This window comes from Felis catus, chromosome C1 (assembly GCF_018350175.1).
Source record: "Felis catus isolate Fca126 chromosome C1, F.catus_Fca126_mat1.0, whole genome shotgun sequence".
Taxonomy (NCBI): domain Eukaryota; kingdom Metazoa; phylum Chordata; class Mammalia; order Carnivora; family Felidae; genus Felis; species Felis catus.
The window spans coordinates 72,448,658-72,473,885 of NC_058375.1; the positions used below are offsets into that span (position 1 = coordinate 72,448,658).

At 35.8% G+C, this 25,228-nt stretch overlaps 1 protein-coding gene across 7 annotated transcripts in view; it reads right to left on the reverse strand.

Moving 5' to 3' along the window:
- Positions 1-25,228, reverse strand: part of COL24A1 (collagen type XXIV alpha 1 chain) — a 412,001-nt gene that overhangs the window by 211,457 nt on the left and 175,316 nt on the right. For all 7 annotated transcript variants that reach the window (XM_019837359.3, XM_045036125.1, XM_019837358.3 and 4 more), the window contains 4 exons: positions 21,918-21,971; positions 20,444-20,488; positions 16,084-16,137; positions 12,235-12,279 (listed from right to left, as the gene is read on the reverse strand). In XM_019837359.3, coding sequence (XP_019692918.2) covers positions 12,235-12,279; positions 16,084-16,137; positions 20,444-20,488; positions 21,918-21,971 — 198 coding nt within the window. The remainder of the gene's footprint in view (positions 1-12,234; positions 12,280-16,083; positions 16,138-20,443; positions 20,489-21,917; positions 21,972-25,228) is intronic.

Here is a 25,228-nt window from a genome sequence, read left to right on the forward strand (position 1 = left end):
CTATTTTATTATATTCACGTAAACATTCTTCTCATGATTGTATGTATGATGGATATAAATTTTGTATCACTTTCTATTCTGAAAAAAATTACCTCTCCCTGCCATATAGGAGACATACAAGAGCTTTGTAGCTGTCTTACAGGTATGTGAGCTTGGAAACAGGAGGGGAGGGATGACCTTTTTAAGATAAAGGCCCTGTGACTCCAGAGGCCTTATAAAGGCAATTTGATACAGTCTTACTTTGTTCTTATTGTTTGGCTAAATGGTGCTGTCTGCTCCTGGGACTTTTCCTCAAGAAACTATGAGTTACTTTTTTATGATTTAGGTAAGTCCATCTAAAGCTAGCATCCTCCTTTTAATGAAAAGAGAAAAGCAACTCCCTAAATAAAATCAATTTGTATCAAGTTTGATAATAATTTCATGGTAATGCTACCAGAGAGCAACAAAACTAACCACTGTCATAAATGAGGTTTTGTGATAAGCAATTCTAAAATATTTTCTTTCAGACCTTTCAAAATCTTTCCTGATTCCATTGTATATATACATTGAATTATATTTCAATACTTCTCAGAAATTAATAACATTTGACAATATTTTAAAATTTAATTGCCAGCGTGACCTAAGAGATTACAAAGTAAAATTATGTTTTGCTCATTTCCAAATCTAAGTTTCCATTTAAAGGCAGTTTCCATTTAAAGACAGGACAACTAAAGTAGATTGGGAAGATGGCAGAGGCTAAGCTCACCTCCTCCCATGGATACAATTAGAGAACACTCGCATCAGTGTAAATAACCCAGAAACTGACCCAAAGACTGGCAGATCAGACTTCACAACTAAAGGTAGAGAAGAGGCCACAGTGAAGAGAGTAGGAGGGACAGAGATTCAGTGGGGAACAAACAAACCAGCAGTTAACAGAGTGGGGGAGGGAGCTGAAGACACAGAGAAGTGGGAGAAACAGACTATCACACCAGGAAGCCCTCATGGGGAAGATGAATTCCCATAACATTTGGCTTTGGAAGTGAAAGGGGCCTGGTGCCTGTGTAGCTCAGTTGATTAAGCATCCAGCTTTCCATCGGCTCAGGTCAAGACTGATTGATTGATTGATTGAGTAGCCTCGGGCTCTGTGCTGACAGCGTGGAGGATTCTCTCTCCATCATGCACTCTGCCCCTGCCCCACTTGCTTTTGCACTGTCTCTCTCTCTCTCTCTCTAAAAATAAATGAATAAACTTTAAAATATAAGGAACGTGAAAAGGGCCAAATTTCCATGAGTTCTTACAACCAGCAGGATTTAAAACCTGGAATCTTAAAATTTCAGTGGACTCAGCTCTGAGAGAGCCCAGAGGTCAGGAGGAAGTGGAGTCCCCATACTTAAAGAGACAACATGACAAACACCCCCACAGATATACCTAGAAGCAGCAGTTGGAAAAACACCTGGCACAGATGGGTGGGTGAGTGTCCAGGAGGGACAGGGATCACAGGAAGACCCCTCCAGGAACAAATGAGCTGGCAGGCACCATTTCCCTCCCTTGCCCCTCAGCATAAATACACAACCACCTGTGAGAACCCAGCGCAAAGCCGAATACACCACCTAACTTGCTTACACTAAGCCCTGCTCCACTGGGCTTCAGCAGATCTGCCCCTTTCACACCTGCCCAAGTACCCCCACAGCAGTTCCCCTCCCCTAAAGACCAGTGCAAACCTTGCTGACACAGAGTCTCTTAAGCAGTACACTTAGTGGATACACCCAGGCCAGCCCCAGTCCCAGCAGCCATAGCAGGTCTCATTTTGCAAGCAGACTGGCGTGTACTGTGCTAAAACTGTGTGCCTCACACGAGCACAGTCCCAGCAGAGGCAGCATGTCCCCGAAGTAGTGCTGTAAGCCTGGCAGTGTGCCAAGAGCTCCCTCAGGGGCCAGCACCATTTCAAAGTGACTACTGCCCCAAAGGGTGGGGTAGATAACTATACACTAGACCAGATGGATTTAACAGATGTATTCAGAACATTCTATCCTAAAACAACAGAATACACATTCATTTCAAGATCACACAGAAGACATTTTCCAGAATAGATCACATATTCTCCAGAATAGATCACATAAAACAAGTCAACAAATTCAAAAAGACTTAAGTCATACTATGCATCGTTTCTGACCCCAACACTATGAAACTAGGAAGCAACCATAAGAAAAAATCTGGAAAGAGCATGAAGGTTAAACAAGATGCTCAAATGAATGAGCCAACCAAAACACCAAAGACAAAATAAAAATTTACATGGAGAGAAATGAAAATGAAAACACAGTGGTTCAAAATCTTTGGAATACCCCAAAAAGCAGTTCTAAGAAGGAAGTTTATAGCAATTAAGCCTACTTCAAGGAGCAAGAAACACCTCAAATAAACAACCTACCCTTACACCTAAAGGAACTAGACAAAGGAGAACAAACAAAATGCAAAACCATAGAAGGAATGAAATAATAAAGTTTAGAGGAAAAATAAAAGATATAAAATCTAAAAAAAAAACCCAAAAAACAAAAAATAGGACATATCAATGAAACCGGGAATAGGTTCTTTTAAAAGATGAACGAAATTGATAAACCTCTAGCCAGATTCAAAAAAAAAAAAAGGAGAAAAAGAAAGAAAGAAAGAGGAGTCAAACAAAATTAGAAATGAAACAGGAGAAATAGCAATCAACACCAGAGAAATATAGAAAATTGTAAAAGAATATTATAAAGAATTACATGTCAACAAATTGGACAACCTAGAAGAAATGGGTAAATTCATAGAAACATATAACCTACCAAAACTGAAGCAGGAAGAAATAGTAAATTTGAAGAGAACAATTAATTACGAGCAATGAAATTGAACTGGTAATCAAAACAACTCCCAACAAACAAAAGTCCAGGACCAGATGGCTTCACAGGCAAATTCTATCAAACATTTAAAGAAGCGTTCATACCTATTCTCAAACTTTTCCAAAAAATATAAGAGGCAGAAAAACTTCAAATTCATTCTATGAGGCCAGCATTACCCTGATATCAAAAAGACATTAGAAAAAAAAGAGAATACAGGTCAGTATCTCTGATAAACATAGATGCAAAGGTCTTCAAAAAAATATTAGCAAACCAAACCCAACAACACATTTAAAAAATCATTTACCACAATCAGGTGGGATTTATTCCTAGGCTGCAAGGGTGGTTCAATAATTACATATCAATCAATGTGATACATCACATCAACAAAACAAAAAAGAAGCATATTATCATTTTAATAGCTGCAGAAAAAGCAGTTGACAAAGTACATCCATTCATGATATAAAGCTTCAAAAGAGTAGGTTTAGAGGGAACATACCTCAACATAATAAAAGCCTTATATGAAAAACACACAGCGAACATCACAGTGAAGAAAAACAGAGTGTTTTTCCTAAAATCAGGAACAAGATGTCCAATCTCATCATTTTTATTCAACATAGAATTGGAAGTCCTGGCCACAGCAATCAAACAACAAAAAGAAATAAAATGCATCCAAATTGGTAAGGAATGAGTAAAACTTACACTATTTGTAGATGACATTAAACTACATATATAGAAAACTTGAAAGGCTTCACAGAAAAACTGCTAGAACTAATAAATGAATTCAGTGAGGCTGCAGGATACAAAATCAATGTACAGAAATCCATTGCATTTCTACACACTAATAAGGAAGCAGCAGAAGGAAAAATTAAGAAAACAATTCCGTTAACAATTACTCCCAAAATAATAAAATAACTAGGAATAAACTTAACCAAAGAGGTGAAAGATCTGTACTCTAAAAAGTATAAAACAGTGATGAAAGAAACTAAAGACAACACAAATGGAAAGACATTCCATGCTCATGGATTGGAAGAATAAACATTGTTAAAATGTCTATACTACCAACAGCAATCTACAGATTTAATGCACCCACTCTCAAAATACCAACAGCATTTTCACACAACAAAAACAAACAATTGAAAATTTGTATGGATCCACAAAAGACCCCAAAGAACCCAAGCAATCCTGAGAAAGAAAAACAAAACTGGAGGTATCACACTTTTGGATTTCAAGTTATATTACAAAGCAGTAGTAATCAAAATAGTATGATACTAGCACAAAACAGACACACAGATCAATAGAACAGAATAGAAAACCCAGAAATGAACCCACAATTATATGGTCAATTAATCTTTGACAAAGGAGGCAAGAATATGCAATATGAAAAAGAGAGTCTCTTCAACAAATGGTGTTTGGAAAACAGGACAGCTACTTGCAAAAGAATAAAACTGGACCACTTTCTTATACCATATACAAAATAAACTCAAAATGGATTAAAGACCTAAATGTGAGACCTGAAGTCATAAAAATCCTAGAGGAGAATATAGGCAACAATTTCTGATATTGGCTGTAGCAACTTTTTTCTAGATATGTCTCCGAGGCAAGGGCAACAAAAGCAAAAATAAACTATTAGGACTACATCAAAATAAAAAACCTCTACACAGCAAAGAAACAACCAACAAATCTAAATGACAAGGTACTGAATGAGAGAAGATTTGCAAGTGACATATCTGATAAAGGGTCCAAAAACATAAAAAGAACTTACACAACTCAACACCAAAAAAACAAATAATCCAATTAAAAAATGGGCAGAAGACATGAACAGACATTTCTCCAAAGAATACATACTGATGGTCAAGAGACATGAAAAGATGCTCAGCATCACTCATCATGAGGGAAATGCAAATGAAAACTACAATGAGACATCACCTCACACATGGGAGGTGGCTAAAATCAAAAACACAAGAAACAAGTGTTGGCGAGAATGTAGAGAAAAAGAACCCTTGTGTACTGTTGGTGAGATTGCAACTGGTACAGCCACTGTGTAAGATAATGTGGAAGTTCCTCAAAAAAAAAAAAATTAAAAATAGAACTACCCTATGACCCAGTAATCACACTACTATTTATCCAAAAACTACAAAAACAAACACTAATTTGAGAGGATATATGCATCATATGTTTATTGCAGCATTCTCTATGATAACCAAATTATGGAAGCCACCCATATGTCCACCAATAGATGAATGGATAAAGAAGAGGTGATATATATATATATATATATACATATGTATGTATATATATATATATATATACACACATAATGGAATATTATAAAGCCATAAAAAGAATGACATCTTGTCATTTGCAACAACATGGATGGAGTTAGAGAGTGTAACGCCAAGTGAAATAAGCCAGTCAGAGAAAGACAAATACTATATGATTTCACTCATATGTGGAACGGAAGAAACAAAACAAATGACTAAAGGGGGAAAAAAAAAGAGACAAACCAAGAAACAGACTCTTAACTATACAGAAAATCAGATGGTTACCGAAGGGGGGGAATGGGTGAAATGAGCAGAAGGGATTAGGAGTACACTTATCTTGGTAAGTATTGAGTAATATATGGAAATGCTGAATCACTATATTGTACACCCGAAACTAATATACCACTGTATGTTAACTACACTGGAATTAAAATAAAAAATAAATAAAAGACAGAATAAGATGGGGCACCCTGGGTAGCTCAGTCAGTTAAGGGCTCAACCATTGATTATGGCTCAGGTCGTGATCTCAGGGTCATGAGATCAAGCCCCACGTTGGGCTCTGCACTGGGCATGGAGCTGCTTAAGATTCTCTCTCTCCCTTTGCCCCTCCCCTGTTTGCGCACTCTCTCTCTTAGAAAAATAAAATAATAAAATAAAATAATAAAATAAAATAAAATAAAATAAAATAAAATAAAATAAAATAAACACGGGGCCCTTGGGTAGCTCAGTCAGTTAAGCTTCCAACTTCAGTTCAGTTCTGATCTCGCTGTTTGTGGGTTCGAGCCCCACATTGGGCTCTATGGAAACAGCTCAGAGCCTGGAACCCGCTTCAGATTCTGTGTGTCCCTCCCTCTCTGACCTTCTCCCGCTCACACTCTGTCACTCTCTCTTTCTCAAAAATAAACATTAAAAAAATTTTTTAAATAAAACACAAAATAAAAAAGAGAGAATAAGATAATAGGCCAATTGATAAAAATAAATAAAAGTTAAAGACAGGATAACTGATGGTTGCTTGGTGCAGATAAAAATGCTTGGAACAGGAAGTAGAAAATACAGATATGAAACCCAGACTTACTGCTTACTAACTAATATGAATTGGAACACATATAACTTCAATAAATTTCAATTTCCTCACTTACAGAGTGTCAATAAGATTTATCTTACTAGGGTTGCTTCGAGATTAAATGATATAATAGTCCTTCAATAAATACAATTCTTGGGGCTCCTGGGTGGCTCAGTCAGTTGAGCGACCGACTTTGGCTCAGGTCACAATCTCACAGCTCCTCAGTTCGAGCCCCGCGTCGGGGGCTGACAGCTCAGAGCCTGGAGGCTGCTTTGGATTCTGTGTCTCCCTCTCTCTCTGCCCCTCCCCGTTCATGCTCTGTCTCTCTCTGTCTCAAAAATAAATAAATGTTAAAAAAAAATTAAAACAGGAGTACTGATGCATAGGGGCACTTGTACCCCAATGTTTACAGCAGCACTCTCAACAATAGCCAAATTATGGAAAGAGCTTAAATGTCCATCAACGGATGAATGGATAAAGAAATTGTGGTTTATATACACAATGGAGTACTACGTGGCAATGAGAAAGAATGAAATATGGCCCTTTGTAGCAACGTGGATGGAACTGGAGAGTGTGATGCTAAGTGAAATAAGCCATACAGAGAAAGACAGATACCATATGTTTTCACTCTTATGTGGATCCTGAGAAACTTAACAGAAACCTATGGGGGAGGGGAAGGAAAAAAAAAAGAGGTTAGAGTGGAAGAGAGCCAAAGCATAAGAGACTCTTAAAAACTGAGAACTGAGGGTTGATGGGGGGTGGGAGGGAGGGGAGGGTGGGTGATGGGTATTGAGGAGGGCACCTTTTGGGATGAGCACTGGGTGTTGTATGGAAACCAATTTGACAATAAATTTCATACATTGAAAAAAAATAAAAATAAATAAATAAAATAAAATCATTACAAATAGAAAAAAATTAAAAAAATTTTTAAATAAATACAATTCTTTCCTTTCATTTTTGCTTCTGACTCCACCTCTATTGTTCTTGAAGGAATCGGTTATAATCCAATTTAGAATCAGCCATCAGAAGCTCTATGATTCTAACAGTTTTGTAATGAGAAGTGGAATACCTGATTTCGAGGATTATCCATGGCCTCTTCCTCTTCCTTTCTCCTCATCAGTCATTTACTATACACTAGCATACCAGAGGGCAAGCAGAAAACCAGAGAGGACACAGTAGATTGCTTATGAAATCTTGCTAAGTTGATAAATTAAGGAATAAATGATGTCAAGTCAAGTAGTTTAGTTATATTTTAAGAGATAAATCAATATGGGTAGACTATAGGGCGATCCTAATAATTCCTTCAAGTGGACAGAAAAGTAGCAACTGAAACTTTATGTAGTCACTTCATGAAAAAAAAAATCCAAATTTTATATTCAAAATAACAGAGGCACCTGGGTGGCTCAGTTGGTAGAGCATCTGACTTCGGGTCAGATCATGATCTTGCAGTTTGTGAGTTTCAGCCCCACGTCGTGCCCTGTGCTGACAGCTCAGAGCCTGATGCCTGCTTCGGATTCTGTGTCTCCCTCTCTCTGCCCCTTCCCCGCTCATGCTCTGTCTCTCTCTGTCTCTCAAAGATGAATAAATGTTAAAAAAAATTTTTTTTATATTCAAAATAATGAACCAGAAGAGAATCCTGGGGGTTAGTGCTAACCATTTTCCACTGACAATTTCCTGCTACAGGAAAAAGCCTACATGGTTTTGAGTAGCTCAGCGATAAAGGAAATAGAAGTTATTATCCCCTTCATGAAGAAGGCTGTGGAGCTGGTGCCTCTAAAATTCTTAGCCCTGTTCTGTATGCTCCAGTGACAGAAAGACATAATGAAACTGGAGGAGAGCCAGAGGAAAGAAGCCAAATTGGCAGGTAAGAGGAAGACTAGAAGCATTTAAGTTCTTAGAAAAAAGAGTCCCAGATTCTTAGAATTGGAACTATTCTTAGACATCAAATGTACCAATTCCTTATGCTCCCAGAATATTCCTGATGAATCATAAATAGTTTAGTTATCAGACGCCTATGATATGCTGGGGACTGACTAGAATCCTTCCCTTTTTTTGCAGCCTATGTCCAAATGATCACATCAAATATATCTCAAGTGCATTCACTTCTCTGATATCCACTGCCATCATGCCGGCCCAAGTCATCTTTCTTTCTCATTTCGGCTGCTACAATAGCATTGTAACTGGTTATCCTCTTCTTCTCTGCTCCTCATAACCATGTTCCAACTTCCCAATCCATTGCAACCAGAGTGATTGTAAAACACAAATTAAATCATATCATTGGCTTACTTAGAATACTTCAATGATTTTCCATCTACTTCAGGATCAAGTCCAAAGTAATAAACATGGTCCTGAATGATTTGGCTCCTGCCTCCTTTACTAATAGCCCTTAACTTTGCTTTTTCCTTGGCTCACCAAGGTCTGTCCACATTGGCTTCCTTTCAGTCCCTATAAAGCTAAATGCTTTCCCACATAGGACCATCCCATATAACAATAACCACCACCACCACCATTACAGCTAACATTTATCAAGTTTTTACTATGCGATTGGCTCTGTGAGAAGTGCTTTAAGTGCATTATCATATTTAATCCTCACAAGAAACTCCATGAGGTGGTTTTTTCATCCTTTTACTGTTGAGAAAATAATATTTAGAGAAATTAAGGTATTTCTCTAAAGCAAGGTAAGTCCAAAGGTGAAAAGTATGCTATATTGCATATTCCAGTAAAGTTCTTTGTCTCTACCCTTCCCTAGCTAGATCATACCATGCTTTATGGTCACAAGTCATATGTCATTTCCTCAAAACAGTCTTCTGTCATTTTTCTGGTCTAAATTTGGCACCTGTGTCATAGTCTCTTAAACTTTTCCTCTATAGAATGTATCACAGTTTGTCATTATGTATTTCTTTATATAGTTGTTATTTATTTAATATCGTCAAACTCCAACAGACTTTAAGTTTCATGAAGGCAAGGATCATAGGTCCAATAAATGTGAATGAATATAAATATAAAAAGCTGCTGAATACATGATTGAAGAAAGTCATCCAAACATTCTAAGAATGAGGTGTTGAATCACTCCATGGGAGAGTCTAAGTGTTAGAAATTCTATTAAAATATTTTGTCTACAAAAAAAGCTGTTCCCTTATAACGTCTATTCACTGATCCTAATTCTGGTCTCTTGACCCATTCTCTTCTATACCTCTTTAAATATTTTCAGTCTAGAAAATTAAAGGCAGAGAAGACTGGCAATTAAGGTGGGATAATTCCAGATTTATTCATAAAAAATAGAATGCTAGAGTGAAGAGGACGAAAGGGTATCTTTTGGAATTCCAGATATATTTAGGGCACATTCACAGCAATTAATTATTTGCCTACACTATATGAATGTAAGAAGAACACAGACCTGAGATATTGATGGGGCTGCTGCTGTTGGCATGCTATCATAAACTGCGTTCTGATGTGTATAGATCAAGAAAGAAACAAAACTGGAGGATGTCCAATTAAAGACAATTAAAAGACTGTACAGAAAGATTGGGAAAAGTAAAAACTAGTTATTCAATTACCACTAACCTCAGATGTCTCAAAATTACAAGACTGATGTCAGGAAGTGCGATCATATCTTCCCATAACTCTAGTGAGTTCTGTTTTAACAGAACTCTGGATTAGATGAACTGTATTTCTAATATTTTGAAATTAGGAAGATAAAAGCTGGGGATTACCAAGAGGCAAAAATAAAATATTCTTTAGGCATTACATATTTTTAACTCAATAGAGCCACTAAACTTCTTTTTTAAGTCTTCATCTCCTATCTTGAATGAGAAAGATGGAGCCTCAAATATGAAAAGGCCCTTTTGTTTGACAATATATTTGACACTTAAAACCTTTAGACAACTTGTAGACCAAGTGGCTGTTAAACCAACATGAAACATCCCTAGCTATGTTAAATGACTTGATGGTGGGGGGATCCTTTCACAAAGTATATGTATATCAAATCATCAAGTACACTTTAAATATCTTATAACTTTGTCAACTCTACCTCAATACACTTTGGATTTTGAGATGTAGGTTTTGAGTTTAGAGCTCTAGGTTTTAATCTCAGGTCAGCAATTTATTAGCTATGTAACTCTGAACAGGTTTCTTACCGTGCTTCAGTTTCCTCATTTCAAAAACCAGAATAACAAAATGTGTCTTGTCAAATTGTTTGAGAACTGAATGAAATACCACAGTATTAAAAATCACCTAGGGGCGCCTGGGTGGCGCAGTCGGTTAAGCGTCCGACTTCAGCCAGGTCATGATCTCGCGGTCTGTGAGTTCGAGCCCCGCGTCAGGCTCTGGGCTGATGGCTCGGAGCCTGGAGCCTGTTTCCGATTCTGTGTCTCCCTCTCTCTCTGCCCCTCCCCCGTTCATGCTCTGTCTCTCTCTGTCCCAAAAAATAAATAAACGTTGAAAAAAAAATTAAAAAAAAATCACCTAATATTATGCCTGGGATATAGAAAATGATCAATAAATGTTAATTTCTCTCCAATAACAGAAATCCACTCTCTGCCAAAGCACTCCATTTCCTCTTTGGGTAACACTAGCAATGGGTTCTTATGCTGTGTGGAACTAGTCCAACATTACCAGGTAAATTACGCTTAGAAGTTTAATATAAGATATTATATTAAGAAAAGATGCTCTTCATTGGTATTTTAACTTTGGCTATTAATTCTAGTTTTTATATATTTCTTAAGCAATTTATCACTCTGAAGTGGCAGAATTTAATTTCTTTGAGTGGCCTTAGAAAAATATGAGTTACAATTGTATTTGAGGAGAAGTCTTGAATGATCTAATTGATATAAATAAATACTCCATTGAAATTTTCCTTCTCAGTAAAAACAAAAACAAGAAATTCTCCTTCTAGTGATTCAGGATTAATTGGTATGGCAATGATCTTTTAAGATTAAATGGAGCCTTCTTATTTTTTATTAAGAATAATGACTAAAAATAACAAGGAGGGTGCCTGGGTGGCTCAGTTGGTCGTCTGAGTCTTGGTTTCAGCTCAGGTCATGATCTCACCATTCACAACTTAGAGCCGCATGTAAGGTTCTGTACTGACAGCCAGGAGCCTGCCTGGGATTCTCTGTCTCCCCTCTCTGCCCCTCCCCTGCACGTTCTCTCTCATTCTCTCTCAATCTCTCTCTCTCTCTCTCTCCCCCTCCCTCCTTCTCTCTCTCTCAAAATAAATAAATTAAAAAAAAGAACAACAAAAGATAAGAATATCAGAAATGTATTGCTGTTTTACTACAAGACCAGAAAATATAATTGTTTAGTTACTTAAGATTACAAAATAACTTTTAAGAAAATTTTATTTTTATCTAAGTCATAAGATAGGTTAGAGAGAATAGAATTTGCTCATTTAACCTATTAAATGGTACCACTTGCTTTTTGATAACCCAGCACACTTTGTAAATAAACTCACTTGCTTGTATCAATTTACCATTTTATATATGTTATACAGGTTCACTTGTTAGAAAATGTTTTAGCTGGCTTTTCCTAGTGCAGTTAATAAAATTACTGCTAACATAACTGATTCAAATATAACACAAAGCCTCCTACTCCTGAAAATTTAAATGTAAATTTAAACAAGTCAAACATTTTGAGGAAAGAGATTATAATACGTTTTCCAGTATATTACCTCTTAATTTAATCTTTCAAATCTAAAGAAAAATATTTTTAAATTTAGTAACTTTATTAACTATTTTATGGTTTGAGAAGCTGTAGCTTTTTAATAATGAAAAATGTTAAGGTCAAATTTAGATTGAAATGATCAGAACTAAAATTAAAGATCAATTAGAAATAAGAATGCTTCTGAGATTATAAGTATATTGGACAAAAATAACAGTAACTGCATTTCCCCTCATTTCTCTTGTATAGTAGATTTTGTCTGTCATATCACAAGTGAGTTTAAATTTGTAGGAACTATGAATTTTATATTCTGAATTTTAAAACCATAGGTGGTGGTTAATGTGACTCGTAAACATGCTTACAGATGACGAAAAAAAAATAAAAGATCATGAAATAAGCTTACTGTTTCACCAATCTTTCCAACGTTTCCTTGATCTCCTACTTCTCCCTGTTGATAAATAATGTAAACTGTAAAAATAATTATTTTTCAAACAAGATCACTCATGACATTGCTTCCATTTTCATTTTTAATGTAATTAGTCAAAAGGTAAAAAAAAAAAAAAAGGTAAAACTTAGTTCATCAAAACTCTGTGATAGTATACCTGGGGAATGTCATCTTTCCACTCCTTCTGTTCAAATGGTATTTACCTATTTTCTTAAATTACATGCTTCGATTTATGACTTTTAATAACTTTTAAAACATGCAAATAAGTTTTAAAATGAAATATTTGTTGAGGTGTACCCTGTAAGGGGCAGAGTGATAAGGGCTGTGGAAGATATTAAGAAGAATAAAAATAAAGCCTTTGCCCACAGGAAAATGCTATTTGTTTCAGGGGAAAGGATCTCACAATGCCAGGCAGAATACAGGCCACAATTAAGTGGTAAGAGGGTTCATAGGGGCTTGCACACTGTGGGCTGGGAAAGCTAGCACTAGCTTCACTGGGGAAGGAGTGTATATTCATTCATAACCTTAATTAGAGTCTATAGTCTCTAACACTCTGAAAACTCTAAACTTTTCACCAATCGTTTGGTCGCAAACTTGACCTAACCTGAATTTATTTTGTAGCAAAGCTCGATCTGATCTGAGTGAGGCTACTCATAGTCTTGTTTATTTTAATTAATGTGAACATCCTTATGTTTCACCACAGAAATATTAGTGTTTCTAACTATGGTGTGCTTCCCATACCCTGCTGGCAACGTTAAGTAAAATATAGTATACGCACCATGTTATCTTTTGATAATTCAAATAGCAATGATTTCAGATAATAGATCATAAAACTGTGTTTGAGTTGGGCCCTGAAGAACAGGTGATACTTCACCAGTGATAAGAAAGGTCCATTTTTGGTATGAAAGGTAGAAGATTAAATTCAGGGTGCCACATGTAATCTGACAGGAATGTAATCTTATTTATAGAAATAGGAAATTAAACCATCAATTTCTGTTTAAAAATTGGTAATTACAATTCAGTGTGGAATAGTAAAATGTTAAGCTGCACTAAACAATATTGTAGCCACTAATGACATACAGAGAGCTACTAAACATTGAAATTGGCTGGTGGGAACTGAAAAGTAATGTAAATATAAAATACACCCTAGATATTAAGCACTTTGTACCAAAAAATAATATATCTCGTTAATAATTTTAATATTGATCCCATGTTGAAATGATAATATTCTCATATCTTGGGTTAACTAAAATATATTACTAAAATTAATCTCACTTGTCTCTTTTTACTTTTATATTGTGGCTCACATGTGTGATTCATCTTATATACTCTATTTGATAGTGCTGATTTTAAGCACTAAAACCTAGTATTCACATGAGTAACCAATTCGAAATAATTTTTTAAAGACTGTGCAAATTTTCATTTCATTTCTATATGCATACATTAAACAGTAAACACTGGAGCACTGTAGTAGTTTGTAAACCCTAGTTTTGACTGACAATTCACTAGATGGCTTTTATAAAATATTTGTGGCAGAATAATATATAGATCATTGATTTCCTTGTATTTCCCCTTCCTTATCCAATACCCCTCTCAAATTCTAAGGGAGATGGACAGTTTATGCTCTTTAGTCTTAGGGGAGGTTTGTGTTAACAGGTAGAAAGCAGAAGTCGGTTGCAGATTACCTGCATTCCTGCTTTAGTTTTCAGAGAGCCTGAAGTTAGGAAGTGAATTGTCTTTGAGGGCAACAAGAGAGAGAGGAATATTTCCCCAGGCCTAGGGAGAGAACAGAGATCCTAGGGTTCTGTAAAAGGTGGTATGACCCTTAACCAACTCCCAAGTGCTCCCTCCAGGAGTGTCAGCATCCCTCAAGGGAATGCCAGGTTCTGGTCAATAGCTATATTACACACCAAGACTAAAATTTCAGAGACAAATACAAGGAGCAGGACATTAAAGAACTCCTTTATCTCCTGGCCATGCAGATGCTGGCATGATTCTAGGAAGGAGGCAGGATGTCAATATGATTAAGATTCAGTTTCTTGCCAGTTTAACTAGATGGTAGCTCACAGGTGGAATTTTTAGAGCTATTGGACAGTACAGAGATTAATCTCAGTCAAGGAGAAATAAGCTTTCTGTTGATAAATATCATGCTTCCATTTTTTGTATAACTTGAAAGTCAGGTACACATATCCTCCCCAGGATAATTTCAGCCACAGGCAGACAAGCTGATACATTAGAAAATATTTTAGCTCATATTTCTTTATTAAGTAACCTAAAAAAATATTGTTTGGCTTTTCCTTAGATTCTAGTATCACGAAAATAACTAGTTTAATATAAATGATGAATTCTAACTTTAAGAAATTTAGCTATAGTGCTGTAAAGTTTTTTAATTTTTCCTCAAGTTTTAATTTTTTTAATGTTTATTTATTTTTGAGAGAGAGAGAGAGAGAGAGAGAGAGAGAGAGAGAGAGAGAAAGAATGAGTGGGGGAGGGGCAGAGTGAGGGAGACACAGAATCTGAAGCAGGCTCCAGGCTCCAAGCTGTCAGCACAGAGCCCGACGCGAGGCTTTAACTCATGAACCATGAGATAATGACCCGAGCTGAAGTTGGACGCTTAACCAACTGAGCCACCCAGGTGCCCCAAATTTTTCCTTAAGTTTTAAATTTGTATAAATTGGGGTGCCTGGGTTGCTCAGTCAGTTATGTGTCCGACTCTTGATATCAGCTCAGGTAGTGATCTCACGGTCGTGGGACTGAGCCCAGTGTCGAGCTCCATGCTGAGCATGGAGCCTACTTGGGATTCTCTCTCTCCCCCTCCCCTGATCATACATGCTCTGTCTCTCTCGCTCTCTCTCTCTCTCTCTCTCTCAAAAGTAAATAAATAAATAAACAAACATGAAAACAATTGTATAAATCACCAGTTCTTATGAGCTAGTTTCTTTTAGTTCGTAGTATTATACATATAACCTGCTGCATGACTTTATATTTGTTGGTGTTCAAGTCATTCAAAACTTGGAAACAAGGCAAAAAAGTAGGTGACCCATCCTTTCAGTGACAGTAAGTGGTGAAGGCCACCCCAGTGACTATCTAGGGAATTAGAATCTCTGTAATTGCTTAAAGGACCCAGACTTTATGCAATGTAAATTATATATTATGTATATGTAAATTATATATTATATATATATGTAAATTATACATCTATATAATATATAGGTAAGGGTTCCTGGTGGCTCAGTTGGTTAAGGGTCTGACTCTTGATTTTGGCTCATGTCATGACCTCGTGGTTCATGGGTTTGGGCCCTTCAGTCAAGCTCTGTGCTGACAGTGTGGAGCCTGCTTGAGATTCTCTGCCTCCCTCTCTTCTGCCTCTTCCCTGCTTTCTCTCTCTCTCCGTCAAAAATAAATAAACAGAATAAACACACACACACACACATATATATATATATGTTTAGTGAAGTTATATTGTAGATTTCTGTCCAGTGATATGAACAGTTGGGGCCCCCAAATTGTGGTTTATTCTCCTGTATCTACCCACAAACTTTTTTCAATTGCGTATCTATTCAAATAAAGATACATATATAAACACAGTCACAGTCATAAATATTTATAGATAGATATATAGATATTGATATAAAGCTATATGGCTTCTCAAACGCTATTTGAGCCAGTTGTAACATGTTACTGGTTTCCTCATTAATAAGTTGAATAGAATCTTTGACAGGTGTTCATATTATATTTTTATTAAAGCCATCATTTAAAATTTTTGAAAACTATACTTTACAACTGGTAATAAGTCAGCCACTTTACCTTTAAGCCTTCTGGTCCTGGTTCACCTGCATACCCCTTTTGACCTGGTTTTCCCTAGAAGAGAACAGAAAAAAAAGGAGTTAACATTTAATCATTTTCATTTTTAGAAGTTTCCAAACATTTATGTAATTCAGACCATTCTATGAGATGAAATACTTCAAAATTATTTGATAAGTGTATTTTATCATACCCATTAGCCATGGGTATGGCTACAGTGTTTAACTGTTTACGATATGACCAGCACAGTTCTAGGGGTGGGGGCTGGAAGAGTGCACGAAGCATACCTCTCCTACATAGAGCTTACATTCTAATAAGGATGATATAATATTAAAAAAAAAATAAGTAAAACATATAGTATCTTAGGTAGTGGTAAAAGTGAAGGACACAAAGTAAAGCAAGGGAGGGAGATATCAACTGCTGTGGGGGTTTTGTTCAAATTTTTAATAGGAGTTCTCTGAGAAGGTGGTAATTGAGTAAAGACTTAAAGGGACAAGTTATTTGACTATCTGAAGAAAGTGTATTCCAAGCAGAGGAAAAGAGCATGTGCAAAGGCCCTGAGGCAAGAATGTGACTGGTGTGTTGAAGAAACCATGAAACCATGAAAAGTCAATGAAGCTGGAACAGAGTAAGAGGAAAAGATCAGTAGAAGATGAGGTAAAAGAAAGGAATGGGGAATGGGAAGCCAGGTCATGTAGGGCCTGGTAGGTTATACTAAGGGCTTTGCCTTTTACTCTGAATGAAGCATGAAGCCTTAGAAAAGCTTTGAGGAAAGAAGTGTCATTATCTATGCTTTAACAAGATCACTTTGATGCAAGAACAGAAGCAGGCAGTCCAAAGAGGGCTGAAATAAATAACCTGAGCAAAAGATGACAGTGGCATAGGTAGTAAGAGAGAAGGTTGTGAGAAGTGGTAAAACTGTGTATATAGTTTGAAGGTAGGGATTACAGGATTTGCTCACAGACCGTGTGTAAAATGTGGGAGAAAGAGAAGAGTCAAGAATAAATTCAAGATGTTAATCTGAGTAAGGGACTAAGTGAAATGGAGAAGACTGTAAGAAGAAAGGTTTGGAGGGTAAATTGGGAGCTCAGTATTGGACACTGCTATTTGATAGTCTTGTCAGATACCTAAGTGCAGAGATCATCTGATAGTTTTACATGCCCAGAGGTTCAGAGGGTAGAAAAATTCTGATCTAAACGTATGATTTTGGAACTCACCAGCATTTTGATGGTATTTAAAGCCATAAGACTTGACCAGCTTATCTGGTCCAGTGTAAATAGAAAAGAGAATAAGTCCACGAATCAAACCACTCCAAAATTTTAGAATTTGAAGAAATGAGGAAAATATGCAAATTTCCTACCAGAGAGTTAGGAGGAAGACCATGCAAGTGAAGAAAGTGCTTCCAGGAGGAGAGTGTGATCTTGTCCACTTCTGAAGATTATTGAGTAACATGACGACTAAAAAATGACCATTGAATTCCACAATATAGAAGTCACTGATGACCTTAATGAGATGATTTGTTTTGGAGTAGTGGGGACCAGAATGGTTTCAGCAGACAGCGTGAGGAGAAAAAATGGAAAGAGCATGTATAAACAATAATTTTTTTAAAGTTTATTTATTTTGAAAGAGAGAGAAAGAGAGAGAGACTGAGAGTGCAGGGGAAGGGTAGAGAGAAAGGGAAAGACAGAAAATCTCAAGCAGGCTCCGTGCTGTCAGTGCAGAGCCCAACGTGGGGCTCAGAACCATGAACCATGAGACAATGACCTGAGCCAAAACCAAGAGTTAGACGCTTAACCGACCAAGCCACCCCAGGGCCCCAACAATAATTTTGAGTATTTTTACTGAAGAGGGAAGGTGAAAAAGGTAACACCTGGAAGAAAACCTGGGATCAATATAAGTTTTGTGTTTTGTTTTTAAGCTGGAAGAAATAATAACATCTTTATTTTCTGATGGAACTGATCCATTAGAGAGAACAAAGTTATGATGCAGGAGAAAGTGGGAATAAGTAGGCAAGAGAATAAGATATGTAGTAAACAAGTAGAAGTTTGACTTTAGCTAGAAAAATGGCTGTTCATTCACAATAACAGGAGAGAAGGCAGAGTCAATGGCATAGATACAGAGAGGTGGGTAGAAGCAATACTAGAAACTAGAAAAAGAGTATGGAAATAGAATTCAGAATGCAATCAAAGGGACAATGTAGTGTTTTAAGCATGATGAGGAAGGATGTGAGGTTATGAGGGAAGTAGGAATAATGGAAAGGCAATAGGATCCTTGGGTTAAAATTCTTATTGAGACTGTGGGACTAGTTATAAGAGAAAATGTACTAGAAAGAAAGGAGATTATGGTTGGAGAGTGAGAAGTTTGAAACTGAAAATAAGGAGAAGCTGGTATTATTGGTAATGACAAGGTAAAGGTTATGACCACAGCAGTTAGTACCTAAAGAGAGCAGAGAATAAGATCACTGCAGGAGAGGATGTCAAGTCCTAGATATTGGGTAGATCAATCTACAGTATGTGGTTTCTAGTACTTAACAACTGATATCTGATTATACAAAATTTGATGGAAAATTGTGTGGGGAGATTGTTAAATATAATACTAATATATAATACTTGCCAGGTATTATAGATTTGCATTTTGCTATTCCTATCCATTAACAAATACTTCCCTATTGTTCTTTCTTAAAACAAAACAAACAATTCTCCAGCTTTCATTGTATTTTGACTACATACAAAAACTTTAGTAACTTTAAAATTATATTTAGGACTTCTATCCAAAAAGTTGTTCTAATTTTTACCTCTACCTTGCTTGAAATTGTCTAGTGCTTTCGTACCAAGCACAAAGTAAAGAATAAAAAACATCTTATTACTCTTAAGTGTCAATTGCTCTGTAATCAATTTGCAGATATAGGAGAAGAAATGTAATTAAGAGTCTAAATTATTAGATTAGTCTATGATATTTACAAAAAGAATTTTGAGTAATACACTTCATTCACATTGTTTTGGGAAAAGCCTTAGCAAGAATATTTCTTTCATCTTTAGTAATGTAATACTCAGACATTATAGTAATTAAGAAGTAGTTATACATCATCTCTACATTACAGAAGGAATCTCACTGGAATCTGTATCAGCCCATTTATAATCTCTTTGAATTCAAGAAATTCAGAGCATCAGGGCTGGAGTCATCACTTTGGGTCCTTTTTAAATTTTGTCATATTAGCTTTCTCTTGAGCATGTAATGCTTGAGCATGTAATAGTAAATTAAAGACTTATTTTAATATTTTTTAAAAAATGTGGACAATGTTTCGCAGGGTTGTTTTCCAGATTAGAGATGATTCATGTAGCATACTTAGAGCAATACTAGGCTTAAATTGATCTGAAACCAATGGAAGCGACAATAGTAATAAATATTAAGACTCAGTAGATAAGACGCAATCATGGCTCTCCTGAGTTCTAGAGAAGTAAATTTTAAAATTTTTTTTTTTTTTTTTTTGAACGTTTATTTATTTTTGGGACAGAGAGAGACACAGCATGAACGGGGGACGGGCAGAGAGAGAGGGAGACACAGAATCGGAAACAGGCTCCAGGCTCTGAGCCATCAGCCCAGAGCCCAACGCGGGGCTCGAACTCACCGACTGCGAGATCGTGACCTGGCTGAAGTCGGACGCTTAACCGACTGCGCCACCCAAGCGCCCCAAGAGAAGTAAATTTTAAATGAGTACATTTTAAAAGGTGCAAAAGAAAAAATTACTGTCTCCTTAAATGTAAAAATGTTTTAAGAACCTGTATGTTATGATGTTTCCCATAAGAAAGAGACGTAGTTCATGTGAGTCTAATGATTCCTCTTAAAATAAATGTGATAGACACACCTTAAGTATCTCATGATAATGTAAGTTTTGGTCATGAATGCCCAAATTCTTAAATAACTTATTTTCAGAACTTGAAAACAGGCCATTCGTATATTACTACACAATATTAACTGAAGAAAAAGTTGACAGAAAATGCATCTTATTTAGCTTTCCATAATTTTACTGGCACACTTAGACAACAGAAATTTCCAGAACATCATTAAAATGGCTAAGGCATTTAGCTTCCTATCACATTTTGAGAAAATTTATGAATAATTAGCACAAATTACTAAGACCATAAAACCACTGTCAGAACAAGTAAATATGCAGTAGGCAGAATATCATTTAAAATATCCCTGGAAAATTCCAGTTATAGGCTTATAATATTTGGAAGGATTGTATGCTTATAGTATGTTTTTTTCCTTTGTTACAACTTAAAATTTGGTGCTATTAAAAGACATTCACATAACAGTTGTTTTAAGAGAAGCACTTTTTGAAGAGTATTTATATGATACTTACTCTTGCTCCCAGTTCTCCAAAGAGTCCAACTGGTCCTTCTTCTCCCTTAGATAAAAATCAGAACATTTCATGGCCTGAAATAAGTACTTAAAAATGTAAACACTTATTCTATTTATTCTGAAACCTGAAATTCACTCTGAGATGTGATGAAAATAAAGCTGTGGCTTGTTTGTATTTTAGAACTGTATCATCCCATAACGTTTTAATTTTTTCAGTTACAACACCACATCTACTCTAAGGGATACCTGTACTATTTGACTGTTTTAAATTGGTAGATGATAAAAGTAATATATAGAAAATTGAGAACGAATAAGAGTAAAAGTCATTAGGGTATCCATCACAAAATCAGGATATCTGACAAGGGGCTAATATCCAAAACATATAAGGAACTTATACGACTCCATACCAAAAGCCAAAAAAATCCAATTAAAAAATGGGCAGAGGACCTGAATAGACATTTTTCCAAAGAAGACATACAGATGGCCTGGAGGCATATGAAAAGATGCTCATCATCCCTGGTCATGAGGAAAATGCAAATAAAAATCACAGCGAAGATTAACAATCACTGAGATCATAAATTAAGGATAACCTTTACCTTCTTGGGCTCAGTATCTCTCCCACTCAATTAAGTTCTGAATAGATGGAAATTAATATCCATTGGTATATTAAAATATTATTGGCAAAGAATGCTTGCTCTTGGTACATTTTAACACTTCATTCATTTAATAAATATAGTTTTGATTCTTAGTTCTGTTTTAAGGCATAGAGATATAAAGGTATATCAGATCCTACCCAAATGGAGCTTAATGTCTAGAGCTTTCTTTAGACTAACTTGTAAGTCCAATGTCCTTGGGATCAAACCAGTTATAATGTCATAAAATATAAAATCTTGTGTATTCTTCTAGGATCAAAAAATGTATAGAGTAACACCAAAAAATAATTTTTATACATTATTCTTAAAGAAAATTAAAAAGCAATAAATGTTTTTATTATATTTATTGACATATTTTCTAAATATACTGACTTTTCACCTTTAAATAAAAAGTTGATATTACCATATCTGAATAGCATACACAGACCTATCTAGCTTCATATAATCTACTTTATTTATTTGATCAACGAACATTTTTCTCAATTCACAATTCAATTAAAATAAAATTTCTTGGGTCACAAATATAAAATAGACACAAATAGTAAATATACATCCAAGTACATATGAGGGAGATTCTAGCTCAGATTCCTCAGACATTCCATGGAGATCACTGCCATAAATTACTTAATGAATTCACAACACTGAAAATGATTCCAAATCCCATTTCATAACTGCCAGTGTAAAATGGTAACTTAAAAAATCCTGTACGGCAAAAATTGTCCACACTAAAGCAATGTTTTCTTTAAGCAAAAAATAAAGTCCAAGGGAAAAGGGAATACTTGCACTAAAACAATTTGACTGATGTATTTATTTTTTCCATACCTGAGGTCCTTTGAGACCAGGAGGTCCTGGAGGTCCCCTATTTCCAAGGAGTCCCTATAAAAGAAACATAGGCACAAGCAAGAAAAACTTCAGCTCAATTAAGATTTTTCAATCAGCATTAATCTGGATATGGGCAATACAATTTGGTACCATTCTTTTCCCATTATGAAGTTATCAAATTGGGTCAGAGGGTAAGTGACCAAAAAGTATAGAGCATCTAAAAAATTGGGAAATGTAGTAAACTTATTCTTTAAAAATATGTTATCGGGGCGCCTGGGTGGCGCAGTCGGTTAAGCGTCCGACTTCAGCCAGGTCACGATCTCGCGGTCCGTGAGTTCGAGCCCCGCGTCAGGCTCTGGGCTGATGGCTCGGAGCCTGGAGCCTGTTTCCGATTCTGTGTCTCCCTCTCTCTCTGCCCCTCCCCCGTTCATGCTCTGTCTCTCTCTGTCCTATAAATAAATAAACGTTGAAAAAAAAATTAAAAAAAAAATAAAAATATGTTATCATTCAAATAATCTGCTCAGTATGTTTCTCTTCAACCAGACACAACCAGACACTCAGAAAAAGTACTTCTAAATTTAAAGCAATGGGTCCTGGGGCGCCTGGGTGGCCCAGTCCGTTGAACTTCTGACTTCAGCTCAGGTCAACAGCTCTCCCAGTTCACGGGTTTGAGCCCCCGCGATAGGCTCTGTGCTGACAGCTCAGAGTCTGGAGCCTGCTTTAGATTCTGTGTCTCCCTCACTCTGCCCCTCCCCTCCTCTTGCTCTCTCTCTCTCTCACTCTCAAAAATAAAATAAAAAATAAACATTAAAAAAAAAAGCAATGGGTCCAATTGTTAATTTGATAATAGTACAACAAATACATAATACAGTATCCACAATGTCTAAAAACAGATGGAAGAGATATATGCTGTTTTAATATCCGTTAAGAGACTAGCAGAATCTAGGACACATTATTTGCACTAAATGTTCTTCAGTTTATTTCCCTTCTTAATACAAGCTGGCAAAAAGAGGAATTTGCAGAAGAAAGTAACAATCTGAATGTGATTAGCAATTTCACGATTAAAAGAAATCTGTTGTTACTCAAAATGCATGCTATTAAAAATCGAATGCTTTGAATAAAAATTCAGCAAAGTCACTTAAAAAAATCTTTCTACTTCAGAAAACACCCTATACTATCTATTTAACATGGTGACATTTTTCTTATTCAGTTCTGTTCCTCTAACTATTCAATGTGTCAGCAAAGTTTTAAGTAAATCTCTTTTAAAAACTACCTTCTGCATTATTGCTTTTAGTGATTCTATAACCATTCAAAGATTTTATCTAATTTTTAAATGTAGTAAATAACTATGCCAAATAGCAAATCTATCCAGGTAGCTTTAATCATTTGTTCTGGAATGCAGCAAAGTGACAAACTGCGCTAAAATCTTGTCTTCACATTATGCCTTGCTCTATCTTTGCTAAATTGCAACACAATCAAAAGGTGAAAAACTCTTGGTCAGTTTAAAAGTCTACAATGTATTATCACAGGCTTATTATGTACATGGCGCCATTGGAGAAACTGCATGACCTCAGGCAATAACTTAATGTTTTTGTGCAGCTCTCTTATTTTTCATTGGAAGAGATGGATTAGATTATTGAAATGGGTGTATGTTGTTGTATGCAAGTCCAACATACATTTGCTTTTTTTTTTTTTTTTTTCAGGCAAAAGCATCCTAATTTTACTTAGGGAAACACTTTCTCCCCACTCAGCCCACACGATTTGAAGGGAGGTGAGTCCATCCCTGACTAAATTTAAGGTGGACATGTGACATATACCTAAGTCAGCCAGCATATTCTACACCCCCAGAAACAGTGATTGGTTCAGTAATGAGCCAGAAACCCACCTCAGTCTAACTAAAGGAAATTCTGGACTACATTGGAACAGTTGGGAATAGCATTAAGGATGATGGGAAATCATGAAGGAGAGAGAGCCTGAGAATGAAATCCATAAATTAACACATGAAGAGAGTAGGAGTAATTGGATTCTAATGATATTGTTTGGGGTCCTGGATTTAGTTGTTTGAATTCCGAAACTTTGCTCATATTTATATAATCATGTTTAAGTTGCATTTTCATTACTTACAACTGAAAGAATTCTGACTGATACAATGATGTCTAACTCTTTAGTATCCAAAATATTCTTCAAGATCTCTAAGTGATAGGTTTTAAGTATTTAGACTGACAGAAGGTACAGAATCAATGCTATGATATTTAAGTTCCAACACAGGACAGCTAATGCTTAACTATTTAATTAATTCTTCATTCATTTTTCATCCAACATTTGTTAATTTTCTATGTGTAAGGTATAATAAATAGCACATTAGACCCTGAGTATACAAATACAAATGAAACACAGTTCCTGTTCTCAATGAATTCCTAATTTATTATTGATGATGGCACTTTAAAATAAAAAATAGTACATAAGAGTTGTAATCGAAGTAGAAGTAAAGTATAATGGGAACTTAGATGAAAGAGAAACATCTTCTCTGGGAGAGTCAGAAAGTTTGTAATATTTGCAAATAATTTTTTGCTGAGTTTTTTTTATATAGCATTTTTTTTTATAGCATAAAAAAAGCAGACACTAAGAATCTATTACCAACCCCTGGGGCTCAAAAGACATTGATGAATATACAAGTTTAGATTAGTGTGTATGTGTAAGAAACGGACTCAGCTCCATATCCAGGGTGTAACTAGCTGATGGCTGAGCGATAAAAGAAAACTAAGTTCCCTTATTCTCTCACTGCAGCTTTTTACCCTGCATAGGTGGTATTACTGACCAAGAAACAAAAAATAACTCTCTCAGGGAAGCAGATAAATCCAGAGTCTTTTTTCCTTTCTCTTCCAAGACCAATTTACAATCTTAAAAACATTATAAAGGCAGAATTAAAAAAAATACTAGTTATATGCTGTTTATTAGAAACACAACTAAAACAAAAATACGGGGAGATTTAAAGTTCAGAAAAGTAGAAAAAGATATGCAAGAGATTCACCAGCTCAAAAAAGCTGAAATAATCATATTAGTGTTACATATGATAGACTTCAAGGTAAGACAGATTATTAGAGTTAAGAGGGTCACTAAATAATGATAAAAGGCTATGTTCAGCAGGAGGAGATGAAAAACTCTCAATTTTTATGCAACTAATAAATTCCACATACATGAAGTAAAAATTGATAGATAAAGATAAATTGAGTAATCTAATGTTAGACAGGGAAATTTTAACACATTTCTCAGAAATTACTAGATCTTGGCAGATAAAAATCAGGAATAGA